Source organism: Biomphalaria glabrata, chromosome 10 (genome assembly GCF_947242115.1).
Source record: "Biomphalaria glabrata chromosome 10, xgBioGlab47.1, whole genome shotgun sequence".
Taxonomy (NCBI): Eukaryota; Metazoa; Mollusca; class Gastropoda; family Planorbidae; genus Biomphalaria; species Biomphalaria glabrata.
The window spans coordinates 10,252,281-10,266,168 of NC_074720.1; the positions used below are offsets into that span (position 1 = coordinate 10,252,281).

The 13,888-nt window shown below is 34.5% G+C and overlaps 1 protein-coding gene across 1 annotated transcript; it reads right to left on the reverse strand.

Moving 5' to 3' along the window:
* Nucleotides 1-7,830: 7,830 nt before the first annotated feature.
* LOC129928516 (uncharacterized) lies at nt 7,831-12,998 on the reverse strand. The gene is made up of 3 exons (XM_056043118.1): nt 12,789-12,998; nt 10,702-10,865; nt 7,831-8,868 (listed from the first exon to the last, which is right to left on the reverse strand). The coding sequence occupies exons 1-3, from the start codon at nt 12,938-12,940 to the stop codon at nt 8,141-8,143; spliced, it is 1,044 nt and encodes a 347-aa protein (XP_055899093.1). The 5' UTR covers nt 12,941-12,998; the 3' UTR covers nt 7,831-8,140.
* Nucleotides 12,999-13,888: the final 890 nt, after the last annotated feature.

Below are 13,888 nucleotides of genomic sequence, written 5' to 3' on the forward strand. Positions count from 1 at the left end.
TGTTAATGAAATTTTTTTTTTACTTTAAATAATGAAAATTTATGTAAAAATATTGGTGACAGATTCCTTTTTATATATTAGTATGGGAGTTCAGCCAATGTAACTTGAACAACTGTCGACCAATGTGAGGTTTGTGCGTATAATAAACTTTAATTACTTTAGCAATATTTAAAAAAAAGAGTAACGAAACTATGACATTTGATTTCTGCAATGACTTCACTGTGAAATCGATAAAATCAATTATATTCTTGTTTCGTTTCCATTGGTCCATATGTTTTACTTTCAGACTACAACCTGTATTTCAAAGAAATCGATTTTCAATGGGAAGTAATTCTAGGTGAAAGTCAAACGATTTCCATTTAGTTCCTAACCTGTTACCTGCCCTTCCACGGCTGTTCAATTTAATGATAGGAAATCTCGAATGTAATTGTTAGCGCAACGTTAATATCGTATACAAACCAAACCGATCAATGTCACGCTCTACTAATTTTTCGTTAATTTTTTTTTTTTCAATATGGATATCCAGGTGAGCCTGTAATAGCAGAATATTGAACAAATCCATATTACACATTTCGATATAAAGAATATACACAGTGTTTGCTGACATTTACTTAATCAATCTTCTGGAGAATCAAAACAAAGTTCTCTCCCCTCCCTCTAAAAAAAAAAAGTAAGAAAGCAATATTGAAAACCAGAGACAACACCACGGTAATTTTTACAAAGCTTATATCGACCCACTCAGTCTGTCTGTCTGATGGGAAAACTTATTTTTCCCATTTCCCATTGTCGGATCAAGTTAAAACTTCGCACAATAATTCATGGTAGCTGACAAGACATAAGTCAAAAAAACAACAACCAATTTATCAATTAATTATTGGTGATTAATTAATTTGTTTGATATCGAAATAAGGGGGATAACTGCTACTTAATGAGAGATGTGGATGTATATATGGATTTAATCTCCTTATTACGAATTGATACATTTTTACTCCCACTTCACATTCTCGGATTAATTTGAAATTTTGCATAAGCGTTCATATTCGATGACAATACATGAATCAATCAATCGAATCAATATTGGATGAATGCCTGGTCTTGCGGTTTGCGCGCTGAACTGACGTTCAGATTTATCGATGGTCCCGGGTTCAAACCCTGCCCGCTCCCATCCCCCGTCGCCCTGCGGGAGTTTTGGACTAGGAAGTGTCACAGTCTTAGTCAGTTTTTTGTTCAGGTGTCAGGGTGGCTATTATGTTCAGCGGTTCACCTGCGAGATTGGCGAGTAGGTGCTTGGCCATATCTCTAGGAGACATGTCATACGTTGAGGCTATGTGCTCAAATTGCACAATGTAGTTTTCAAGAGTTTCATTTTTCTCATTGAACTAATGGAACTTCGAGACGTATGGTTTGGCTTGCTGTGTCAGTGGTTGTAATACGTTCGGATTCACTTTTGCAGCTTCCAGTTTAGCTAACTCAACTTTTCCCTCTATTTGTTTCATTTCTTTCTGATGCGCTCTTTCTGCCGCTCGTTCATCTCGTTCCGCTACTTCACGTTCTTTCTTCTTTAATTCATCCAATTCTCTTTCGATAAATTCTCTTTTCTTTTCACCCTTCAATTCCATTTCTCTGGCCAACTCCAAGATTTTATCATAGGTAGACATTGTTGATAGGTATGGGATTAGGCTTCAAGTGTGTATAATGTCAGTTACTAATCAATCGTGCTGATAACGCGAATGTCGTGGGTTCGGTCCCCATACTGGCCACCAAAAATGTCAATGAACGTTGAATGGTGTAATACTGAGTTCTTACTTCCTGAAGTACTCTAGACACGGGACAAGACAAATAGTACAAACTGACCTAAGTCCGTTTCAGCAGACAAACATGAAGTTTATTTTACTACAATAATAATACACTGCACTCCTTGTTAGTGCTACAAGTCAAGAAATAATAAACAATCCTATCCGCATAACAGCGGTATCAAAAGTATCCAATACGTTAACAACAAATCACGTCCGCATCTTCAGCGGGTAACACTGTGTAGAAATATAGATTAACTAATACATGTCTCAAAAGACCACTGGCGACAACTGCCCACAAGTTACTTTCTAACTGAAATTACTACAGACTTTTCTAAGTCGCTACTGTCCATCCCGGACTAAAATATACTTGACCACTCGGTCCAAAGAATAACACTTGACTTCTAACTTGACTTCACTTGTCTGCTTGACTTGACTGACCTCTAAGTCAACTTAATTCATTCTAATTCCTGTTTTCTACATCAGGAATTCCACGTGTCTTTTAAACTCTTAACATGACGTGAACTTTAGATCATGCAATGTCAACTAAGACTGTGACAGGAAGTAATTATCTTCAACTTAGAAGGAACATCAGAAACATGCAAAACATTTTACAAACATTTTACAATCCAAAAATTAACCAGTTAAATAAATTAGAACTAATTAATTTTTTTTATATGGCAGAAAGAGAGCAAAACCCTGCCATTTTCAGATAAATGGCAGTAATTAGCGGTTCTTACCCTTCTTTAAGCTTTGTTTTAAAAACAGTAATTTTCTTTTTTGCTTGTTTTTTTTTTTATTTTGCTTTGAACATTGCATTTTGTTTAATGAAATCATTACAAACAGAAAGATTTAAGTGAAGTTTGATATTAGATTAATCATTAATAAATAGTATGATTAAAAATTTACCCATAAAACCAGTCAATACTCCACAAAATAGCATTGAATTTCTGTTTCCTTATGTGAGAATGTTTAATTTTCGAAGTTTAATAAATAGTGGAAATAGCTTGTCTGAGGTGTCCTTTTAGCGGCCCCCGTAAGGGGAAAAAGCCGCTATTAGGTTTGTGCAGAATGTCCGTCTGTCCGTCTCTCACACTCAGATCTCGAAAACTAGAAGAGATATGAAAAATATTATTTCATCATTAAATCCGGCTTGAAAAGTTTAGGTGCAACGGCTACTTTTGGTTTTCTAAAAGCAAACCGTTTAATTTATAAAATTAATTATGCAAGCGATTTTTTCATAAAAATACACCAATTCTAAAACAATTACGTAAATGTAAGGGAGGCAATGTTACAATATGCTAACAAAGATGGACAATTTTTGTGTATTTTCAGTATCACTAAGTCAAATATATTTTAAAAATGTACAGGAAATGTTTACAACAAATATAAATAATAGTTGAAGATGTTTTTTCTGGTCAACTAGCTGTTAAAATTAAAAAGAAAACATTTCTGTTTGTTTATAAAGGCTAATAATGCACTTTGTATGTAAATATCACGCACATTTTTTTTAAATGGACTTTTTATGCAGCGATTTTCGTGCAGTAGCGTAACGTCGCAACATGATCAGGTGCCAAACCAATTCCTTAAACTTTTTTAAAAAATCAGATTTTATTTATTTTTTGTTTAGTGCCCCTATCCGAATAAAAGAAGATTATTTTTGTGCGTTTTGTCTGTTGGTCGGTCTGTCCGTCACGATTAGATTAAAAAAACTAGAACTCTAAAAGCAATTGAAAAAAATCTGATTTACCCTTTAATTTTCCTCCCGTAACATCTCAATAGTTTTAATTATCTAAAAATTGATTGTTCCGGATTTTTTCGTGCAAAACTAATTAACCCCAACAAATGTTTGTTTGCTCCTCTAATATATATTACATTCAAGTTCCATGCTTAAACGTTGCAAAAACACATTATCAATAATATGTTGTTCCGTTTTTTATGTAAATAGCATATTAATGCTAAATCAAAATCTCTATACTGACTTATATTTCATTAAGTGTAAAAATGTTCCGGATATTGTTTTATAAAACATGAATTATGCCTAATGATTGTTTGAAATCGCATAATTTACTAATATTACACTTATATTATTTGACAATGCGTCACTATAATTTGGTTATCAATATCAAATTGTTCCGTATTTTCATCTTTAAACAAATTTTAAAAATATCGACAATAGGTTGTTCAGGGCTTTAAAAAAAAGTAATTTACTAGAATTGATTACTGAACATTACTTTTTAGACATTTAATTTTCTTGCTGAAACATAACATGGAAGTTTTGTAATCGATAAAGAATGTTCCGGATTTTGTTTCTTACAAATCGTCGCCAGAAAGTTCCGAATTTTTTAAAAAATCTACTAACGCCAAATAATTGTTTGAACTCCCTCTTCTAATTAATAAACAAATAATCTTCTCATTTACGAAATAATGTTTTTACGGATTTTTATGAAAAATATTTTAACTCACTACTCTCTTACAGTACATTTAACTTTCTACCTAAAACATTAAAAAATCTAATTATCGTTAATATTATGTTCCGATTTTTAAGGAAAACAGAATCCAAACACCAAAGTAAGGTATGAAAATCTCTCCACATGGCTGTAGTACATCTAATTTTTATACGAGACCATCCAAAAAATTTAATTAATGGTATTACATTTATCTGAAATTCTCTTTTTCTTTTACTATTAATACAAACATCCGGAACAATCTATTATATAAACTTTTCAATTGTGTTCATACCTGAAAATTATTGCGATGTTTTGAAACGTAAAATAAAGGTTAATCAATTTTTAATAACTTTTAGTTGTTGTTTTTTTTTTATATCAAGATGACGGACAGACAAAACGCAAAAACAATGCGGCTTTGATTCTCTTTAAATAAATTCTATTGCACCAATGTCTATGAACCCTCGTTAAATATCTTGTGTAAATAAAGACATTTTTTTATGGTACCTGTACTAGCCTATTGTGAGGTAATGGAATTTTTTTTCTTTGACGTCATATGAATGACTCTTTAAATGTAATGCTAAAAGAACGCACTCGGTGCACCAATGTCTATTAACCCTCGAAAATTGCTCGTATTGATGAAAACATATTTTAGTCTAACTAAGCCGTGTGACGTAGTGTTTTTTTTTTCCTTTGACGTCATATGGAATGAATTCTTTAAATGAAATGCTAAAAGAACGCACTCGGTGCACCAATGTCTATGAACACTCGATAAATGGCTCTTATTTATGAAGATGGTTTTTAGTCTAGCTAGGCCGTGTGACGTAGTGTTTTTTTTTTCTTTTGACGTCATATGGAATGAATTCTTTAAAAGAAATGCTAAAAGAACGCACTCGGTGCACCAATGTCTATGAACACTCGATAAATGGCTCGTAATGATGAAGGCGATTTTTAGTCTAGCTAGGCCGTGTGACGTAGTGTTTTTTTTTCCCTCTGACGTTATATGGAATTAATTCTTCAAATGAAATGAAAAAAGAACTCGGTATAGTAATGTTTATTAAGCCTCGTTATATGACTCGCGTTTAAAAAAGGAATGATATCTTGATTTAGATCTAATCTAGATTTTTTAAACTAGATCTAGATTTTTATTACAGTATATCTAGATCTGGATTTATATTCTAATTAAAATTATTTTAGAGTCTTGATCTACAATTTCTAGATCTAGTTAAGACTAAAATAGACTAGATTAAGATGTAGAATTTCAATTTCTAAACTTAAAGTGTAAAAAAAAGTGTAGATTTTCATTTCCAAACGTTTTGATCAATATTGCAATGTTTTAATATACTAAAACTAATCTACTTTTTTTTTATTTCATTTAAATTTAAATTTACGGCAAATGAATCTTTGAAACATTATTACTTTTGACCATCAAAATTAAATCACCTCTTGAATATTATTTGCGAATATGCAGATCCGACAGGGATCCCACTTCGACGGGGGCCGCCTCTGAGTTTGTGTAATACAAACTCTCTTTGTAATCTTGTTTTTTTTTTTTTAGTTTTACCATTGTCTGTTTGAAAATGTGACATATATAGACAGTTTAGGCCTTAGTTATTAGATGGTTCAGGCCATGATGATCCACTTAAGTGGTTGGAGTTGAAATTTGTATAAAAGATTTTTTCTCCCTAATCCATTCCAATAGTCCCATCGTACGTGCTTGATACCTCGTCTGACGAGTTATAAATCAGTGTTTCTCAATCTTTTCATTACAACGCCTGTTATTAGCCGGAATTACTATTGTTTCAGCAAGATCTACATCTAGTTTGAGTCTTATTGTATATCGTGAACGGGAAATCGACCAGCGGTGGCACGAGCCTATATGATATTGCTGTGTTTGCTGTGTGGCTGCTTTTACTTGGTGTATGCTGTGTGGCTGCTTTCACTTGGTGTATGCTGTGTGGCTGCTTTTACTTGGTGTATGCTGTGTGGCTGCTTTTACTTGGTGTTTGCTGTGTGGCTGCTTTTACTTGGTGTATGCTGTGTGGCTGCTTTTACTTGGTGTATGCTGTGTGGCTGCTTTTACTTGGTGTATGCTGAGTGGCTGCTTTCACTTGGTGTATGCTTTGTGGATGCTTTTACTTCTTGTATGCTGTGTGGCTGCTTTCACTTGGTGTATGCTGTGTGGCTGCTTTCACTTGGTGTATGCTTTGTGGCTGCTTTCACTTAGTGTATGCTGTGTGTCAGAATTTATTTGGTGTATGCTGTGTATCACAAAGGAGTTACTATTTTCGTGTTTATTGGCAGACATATCCTGTATTCTATGGACATAATTTATATTATCAGTTATTTTTGCTAGAACAGAACATATTAATAGAATAAGGCAGTCTCTTTTTTTATTTATTAAGACTGATGTGTGAATAAATAGTTTGAATCTTGTCTGTTTGGGACTAGACAGCAATCGAACCCCTTGACACTCTTGTATAACCACCCCGGAACAGTAACATAAAGCTAACTTGTGAAGTGTATCTAGTCGTAAAATCGTACATTTCCACCCTCTTTAGCAAATTAGGGGAGCTAAGCGCTGCGATTCCCCCACCTCTACCCTGGAATTGGGCCTCACTCTTGTTTCTAATTCATTTCCTGTAATTTGAGCTTCAGCCGACAGTTCATCCTATCAGAACGAGCGCAAGTAAAAGAAGGGACGAGCAGTCCAGCAGTAGGTAATAAATTCGAGAGACAGGTAGTTTTGCTTACAGCTGTAATAGGATTGATCATCGTAACATCATCTTTGCACTAAACAGAACTTCTTTTATCTGGAATAAAATTCTTAATCACAGGTAATGACGTCAATGTCACGGCCCTTGGGAAAACATATGGGTAGAATTTGATCGACTGAATTATTTCCAAAAGTCTACTGTAAGAGAACAATTTGAACCCATTTCTTAGCAGACACCTCGCACAAATACTTAACAAAGGATCCTACTTTTTCAGATATGAAGAGGTGTCTTAATTAACTATTTCAATATGTCCAAGGCATTGGTTAAAATGTTGTTTTTACTTGATCAACTAGAACACTCTTTTAATCCCTTGAAAACACAAATTACCGACTGCACAATAATGTCAAATATCTGACGGACTGTTTAGTTATTGTTTACTCAATATTTTCACATTTTTATCCTCCATGGAGCTGAAAGCTTTCTGGAGTTTTGTGACTCTGTCTCTCTTCTTTGTTATTCGTGACTCAGGACTGACGCAAGTTTTATTTATTCAGGTCTATCATTGTTCTATTATGTATCATACATTGTCATGAGTTTAACAATGAGTGGGCTATTTGTAAAGGACAAGAATGTTGAAAAAAGAAAACAAACAAATAGCGCTATCTTCATGAAAAACAACAACAAGTTCGAAAATTTTTTAATACAGATTTCGTTTATTATATGAGTGAGAACTTTATTTAATATGAAACAGACATATTGCACAATTATACATAAATAAGGGCCTTTTTTCTGTCTGCTAAAAGAATTTCATCACAATGTGAGAAAAAAACAAAGAAGTTTACTTAAGTTACAGAATTTTAATAGCTATACAATCCGCTTCAGAAATTTACTGCACATGTCATATGGAAAAATCTATAGAACATCGAATTTCAATCAAAGACACTTTTAGAACATCGAATGAACTCCAAAGACACTTTTAGAACATTTAATTAGCTACGAATTATCCCAAATTCACTTTTAGAACATTGAGTTAAATCCAAAGAATCTCCCAAAGCATAGAGTTTAAACCAAAGACACTTTTATCATTTTAGCTCCAAAAATACTGTCATTCTACTCCACAGAAATTCTTTATAATATAACTCTTATACATTTCAGACATCCAATCAACTCCACACTATAGACATCAACAATTTAACTTGGAAACGCTTTTGTTATGTCTGTGAAACGAATGAAACATGGAATGAAACGTCTTTCTATATAGTGAACTCATCGTATAATAAACAAACAAACTAGAGCTTGAATTAATGTGTTCCACTATATTGGATACCATCCACAATATTTGATTAAATCCATTATTGTTTCCATAAGCTACAAAGTTGATCTTTAAGATTGCAAATACGCAGAGAATTAAAAAAGGGAGATAAGTAATAATTAAGATTATAGCCAACAATGCGGTGATCTTGCTTATAGACTTATCTCTCTTGGTTAAAACATCCAGCTTCGAGTCTCCGTACGTAGCCAGACTTTTTCTCCATTTTGTTTTCTTGGCGAGTTGAAAGGTCAAAAACAAAGTGGCAATAACTATGACGAAAAACAGAGCGACGAAAAAAATTGAGTTTATCGCCCCTGAGACTAAATTTATGTAATTGTAGTTGTCGTTGAGTGCCAGTCCAAATCTGGAGGTGTTTGCCGAGTACTCAAAACGGTTTGTTAAATAGACAGCGCCTGTGTACACATGAATGTACACAATAAATGTACAGATAACAAATATCGATATCAGTATTATCAAAGTTTTGGTCGTTGTCAGCAGGCTCTTCACTTTGAGAGGTGACGCAATGCACAGGCATCTTTCTAGTGTGATGAAGACTGTGATGCAACAAGTCACTCTGGAAAAGGCCGCTCTCGGAGTCACTATGGAGAGTGATTGGCTTTATAAAATTTGGGACTGAACACATAAAGCTGTACTAAAATTATTAAAGTTTCATTTGTGGGACTGGAAATATTTTTGCATACGACAAAATCATTGTTTTATTAGGGTGTGTTCTTTAAGAAAATTTAAAGTGTTTACCTATTTCCCTGTTTTCCCTGCCATCTGCCGGTCCCAAGACCGGGTGAGAAAGGAGGAGGGTTTGGTGTAGGGCTAGCGACCCCACCCCGTAAAATCTCAATTACTACAAAAACGACAAACTTTAAACATAAAGATAATTTTCAAAAACTAGGAATCCACCACTTAGGTTTTGACAGAGCTTCGCAGGTTTGCAGGACATGTTCTCGACTAAATGAACTACGCATACCAAGAGTTGCGATGACATGGAGGCCAATACGAGGAAAGCGCAAACAGTGACGTCCTCGTTAAACCTGGCGTCATACTTCCATGGAGGACGTCAGTACAGTGGACGCCACGTGGGAAGAGACTTCAGACATTACCAGCAGCAGATCTTTGTGAAGGCAGCTTGCCGCCCAATGTTCGGAACGGTGCGGGAGGATCTAAGTCTAAGTCTTAAGTAAGTTTACCTATTTAACCTACAGATATAGATAAGAAATTACTATAACAAGCTAAAGATACATTGAACATGCACCAATGAAGAAGCTTTAGAAAAGCATGTGTAGAACGCTAACATGAAGTCAATTAGTTTACTGGACGTAGTTATATAATATACTCGCCGAACTGTCTAAATGTTTCACTCTTAAATAGAGATAAATTTAGATATTTTATTTTTTTTAGGGCCCCCCGGTTGTAGGAGGACATTAAAGATGTTTCAATTTTGTAGCGGCGACTAAATTAAGCTTATACCCCCACTTCAGTCAAGTACAATTTCTTTCCCTTGTTACCAAATAAAATAATTACTTAACAATTGTTTATTAACTAATTGGTTAATTTTTCAAAAATGATTGTTGCGTTGTCAGATAAAAGAATTTATTGTGCAAAATGTCAGCTTGATCCGACATTGGATGTCAGAGAAATAACGTGTACAAATTTTAGGCCAGACAGACAGACACACAAACAGACAACCTGATCTGAGAATGGGAGCTGAATACGTGTTCAAAAATTTGTAACAGACTGGCAGAATACGTTGATATGAGCTTTGTAACAGACTGGCAGAATGAGTTGATATGAGCTTTGTAACAGACTGGCAGAATGAGTTGATATGAGCTTTGTAACAGACTGACAGAATGAGTTGATATGAGCTTTGTAACAGACTGGCAGAATGAGTTGATATGAGCTTTGTAACAGACTGGCAGAATAAGTTGATATGAGCTTTGTAACAGACTGACAGAATGAGTTGATATGAGCTTTGTAACAGACTGACAGAATGAGTTGATATGAGCTTTGTTACAGACTGACAGAATGAGTTGATATGAGCTTTGTAACAGACTGACAGAATGAGTTGATATGAGCTTTGTAACAGACTGGCAGAATACGTTGATATGAGCTTTGTAACAGACTGACAGAATGAGTTGATATGAGCTTTGTTACAGACTGACAGAATGAGTTGATATGAGCTTTGTAACAGACTGACAGAATGAGTTGATATGAGCTTTGTAACAGACTGACAGAATGAGTTGATATGAGCTTTGTAACAGACTGACAGAATGAGTTGATATGAGCTTTGTAACAAAAAAGAACGCACGTGTTTCAATAACAAAAGTACTATATTATTACTACTACTATTTAAAAGTCCGTGTTACGATTACCAAGGTAAGATTGTTTAAATTGACTTTGTTTTTAATATTACCATTTACCTGATAAAATGTAGATAATAGTGATTGGATCAGTGACCAGGTCCGTTAACTGAGCCAGCGCAAAGTTTCCACAAATCGAATAGACCAGCCCAGCGCTGAGGTTGAGAACATCTGTCAGAGAGAGTGCCAGAAAGGTGAGGTTAGAGGAGGTCTTGATGCCAAGTCTGGAGAAGAGAGTATAGAATCATGATCCTGTACAAGGTCTAGCCTAGATCATACATTTATTGTATTCTTCCATAGCATCTAGGCGTGCTTACACAAATAGCGTTAATGTCTAAAATCTTTAATGGGCGGCTGTGTTGCGCTGTTTAATTAAGTAGCCTGCAATCAAGTAACTTACAATCAAGTAGCTTACAATCATGTAGCTTACAATCATGTAGCTTACAAGCAAGTAGCCTGCAATCATGTAGCTTACAATCATGTAGCTTACAATCATGTAGCTTACAATCATGTAGCTTACAATCATGTAGCTTACAATCATGTAGCTTACAATCAAGTAGCTTACAAACATGTAGCTTACACTTATGTAGCTTACAATCATGTAGCTTACAATTAAGTAGCTTACAATCATGTAGCTTACAATTAAGTAGCTTACAATCATGTAGCTTACAATTAAGTAGCTTACAATCATGTAGCTTACAATTAAGTAGCTTACAATCATGTAGCTTACAATTAAGTAGCTTACAATCATGTAGCTTACAATTAAGTAGCTTACAATCATGTAGCTTACAATCAAGTAGCTTACAAACATGTAGCTTACAATTAAGTAGCTTACAATCATGTGGCTTACAATTAAGTAGCTTACAATCATGTAGCTTACAATTAAGTAGCTTACAATCATGTAGCTTACAATCATGTAGCTTACAATTAAGTAGCTTACAATCATGTAGCTTACAATTAAGTAGCTTACAATCATGTAGCTTACAATTAAGTAGCTTACAATCATGTAGCTTACAATTAAGTAGCTTACAATCATGTAGCTTACAATCAAGTAGCTTATAATCAAGTAAAGTAGCAATAATACATAAAACACTGAACCATAATCTTCAAATACAAAAACAAAATTTAATAAAATACTCTGAAAGACACAAAGATAAAGGCACATTCCTCGTCCCATATGCTAGGACAAATTTGTACAAATACTCCTTCTTCCCTAGTGCTATTAGAGCATGGAATGGGTTGCCTGAGCTAGCCAGGAAAACCAGTGACTTGGCAGAATTTAAGTCATTGGTTAATATGCATGACTAAATGCATGACGCGTAGGACGTAATCATCTTCTTTTTTGAAGTAACGTCTGTATTATATAAGATAAGATAAGTAGCTTACAATCATGTAGCTTACAATCATGTAGCCTGCAATCATGTAGATTACAATCATGTAGCTTACAATCATGTAGCCTGCAATCATGTAGCTTACAATCATGTAGCTTACAATCATGTAGCTTACAATCAAGTAGCCTGCAATCATGTAGCTTACAATCATGTAGCTTACAAGCATGTAGCCTGCAATCATGTAGCCTGCAATCATGTAGCTTACAATCATGTAACTTACAATCATGTACCCTGCAATCATGTAGCTTACAATCACGTAGCCTGCAATCATGTAGCTTACAATCATGTAGCCTGCAATCATGTAGCTTACAATCATGTAGCCTGCAATCATGTAGCTTACAATCAAGTAGCCTGCAATCATGTAGCTTACAATCATGTAGCTTACAATCAAGTAGCCTGCAATCATGTAGCTTACAATCATGTAGCTTACAATCATGTAGCTTACAAGCATGTAGCCTGCAATCATGTAGCCTGCAATCATGTAGCCTGCAATCATGTAGCTTACAATCATGTAGCCTGCAATCATGTAGCTTACAATCAAGTAGCTTACAATCAAGTAGCTTACAATCATGTAGCTTACAATCATGTAGCTTACAATCATGTAGCTTACAAGCAAGTAGCCTGCAATCATGTAGCTTACAATCAAGTAGCTTACAATCATGTAGCTTACAATCATGTAGCCTGCAATCATGTAGCTTACAATCAAGTCCAACAAAGCAGAAAAAAACAAGGCAAAAAGACATTCACTTGACTAACCTTGAAAAGATAATGGTGTTGATGATATTTGTGACGAGACCAAAAGTTAATATAACGACAGACAACGACACGTGTAGTATATTTGGCCACTGTGTCGCCAGATTGACTGTGTCTTGTAACTGGATCTTCCAAGGGACAGAACTAGCATTCATTTTGAAAGCTATGCCAAAAAGTAAATGCCATTAAAAAAAAATGTGAAATGTTAATTGGAGTTTTATTTTCCTACTAAAACAATAAAGAAGTAGAGTTATTGTTTTACATTTTTGTTATTATTTTACTTTGAAATTGTCTCAAAGGGTTGTACAAATGTTTGCTGAAATATGTAGACATAAAACAAATCTATTTTAATTAGGTAAGTCCCTGTAATTCTGTTCAATGCCCTAATGAAGCATGCCTATATCTACATAATTTTGCTTTTTTAAAATAAAGTACAACTACGCTGAAAAACAAATGTAAGATAATTGATTGCAATAGCGAGTTCTTATTTCATATTTCCGGAGACATACTGAGTTAAAGTTCATCTCATTTCTGCATGTGGTCCCTTGTGGGACATAGGCCACCAACCAGCTTGCTCCAGGCGTCTCGGTTCTGGGCCAGTCTTTAAAGTCAGTCCACCAAAAAGAAAACCCGAAATGGAATTTTAAAATGATTTGTGATTTACAAATGCAACACACACCAGATCCACAGTGATCGTATTTCAACGACATTTTTAAAATAGTCGAAAAAAATGTCTATTCTCCTGACAAAGACAGCCCTAGACAGTGCTAGACAGCCCTAGACAGTGCTAGACGCCATAATAATGTTATTAGAAACTTAATTCTATATTGTGGCATCATTAATAATAGTGTACGTCTATGATCCAGAATTAATTAAATAGTATTTGTCGTTTCTTAGTATCAAATTATCTGTAAGGAATATTCAGTATTCGCATTATAATCTGCCACAACTCAGTTATGTTAAATTCTAATGGTTGCCCTTTAGCTATACATGCATTTAACATAGTAAGACAAAGATATGGGGATATAAATAATAGCTATTTATAAAACGATCGAAAGGGGAGTGAACTAATGAAATCGGATTGAAGATTTATCAAAATCTGG

Coding starts and splice junctions, on each gene's coding strand:
- LOC129928516 (XM_056043118.1), bottom strand. CDS start 12,940: ATGAATGCTAGTTCTGTCCCTTGGAAGATCCAGTTACAAGACACAGTC. Junction 10,866..12,788: donor AACACCATTATCTTTTCAAG/GTTAGTCAAGTG, acceptor TCTCTTCTCCAG/ACTTGGCATCAAGACCTCCT. Junction 8,869..10,701: donor TATTATCTACATTTTATCAG/GTAAATGGTAAT, acceptor CACTCTCCATAG/TGACTCCGAGAGCGGCCTTT.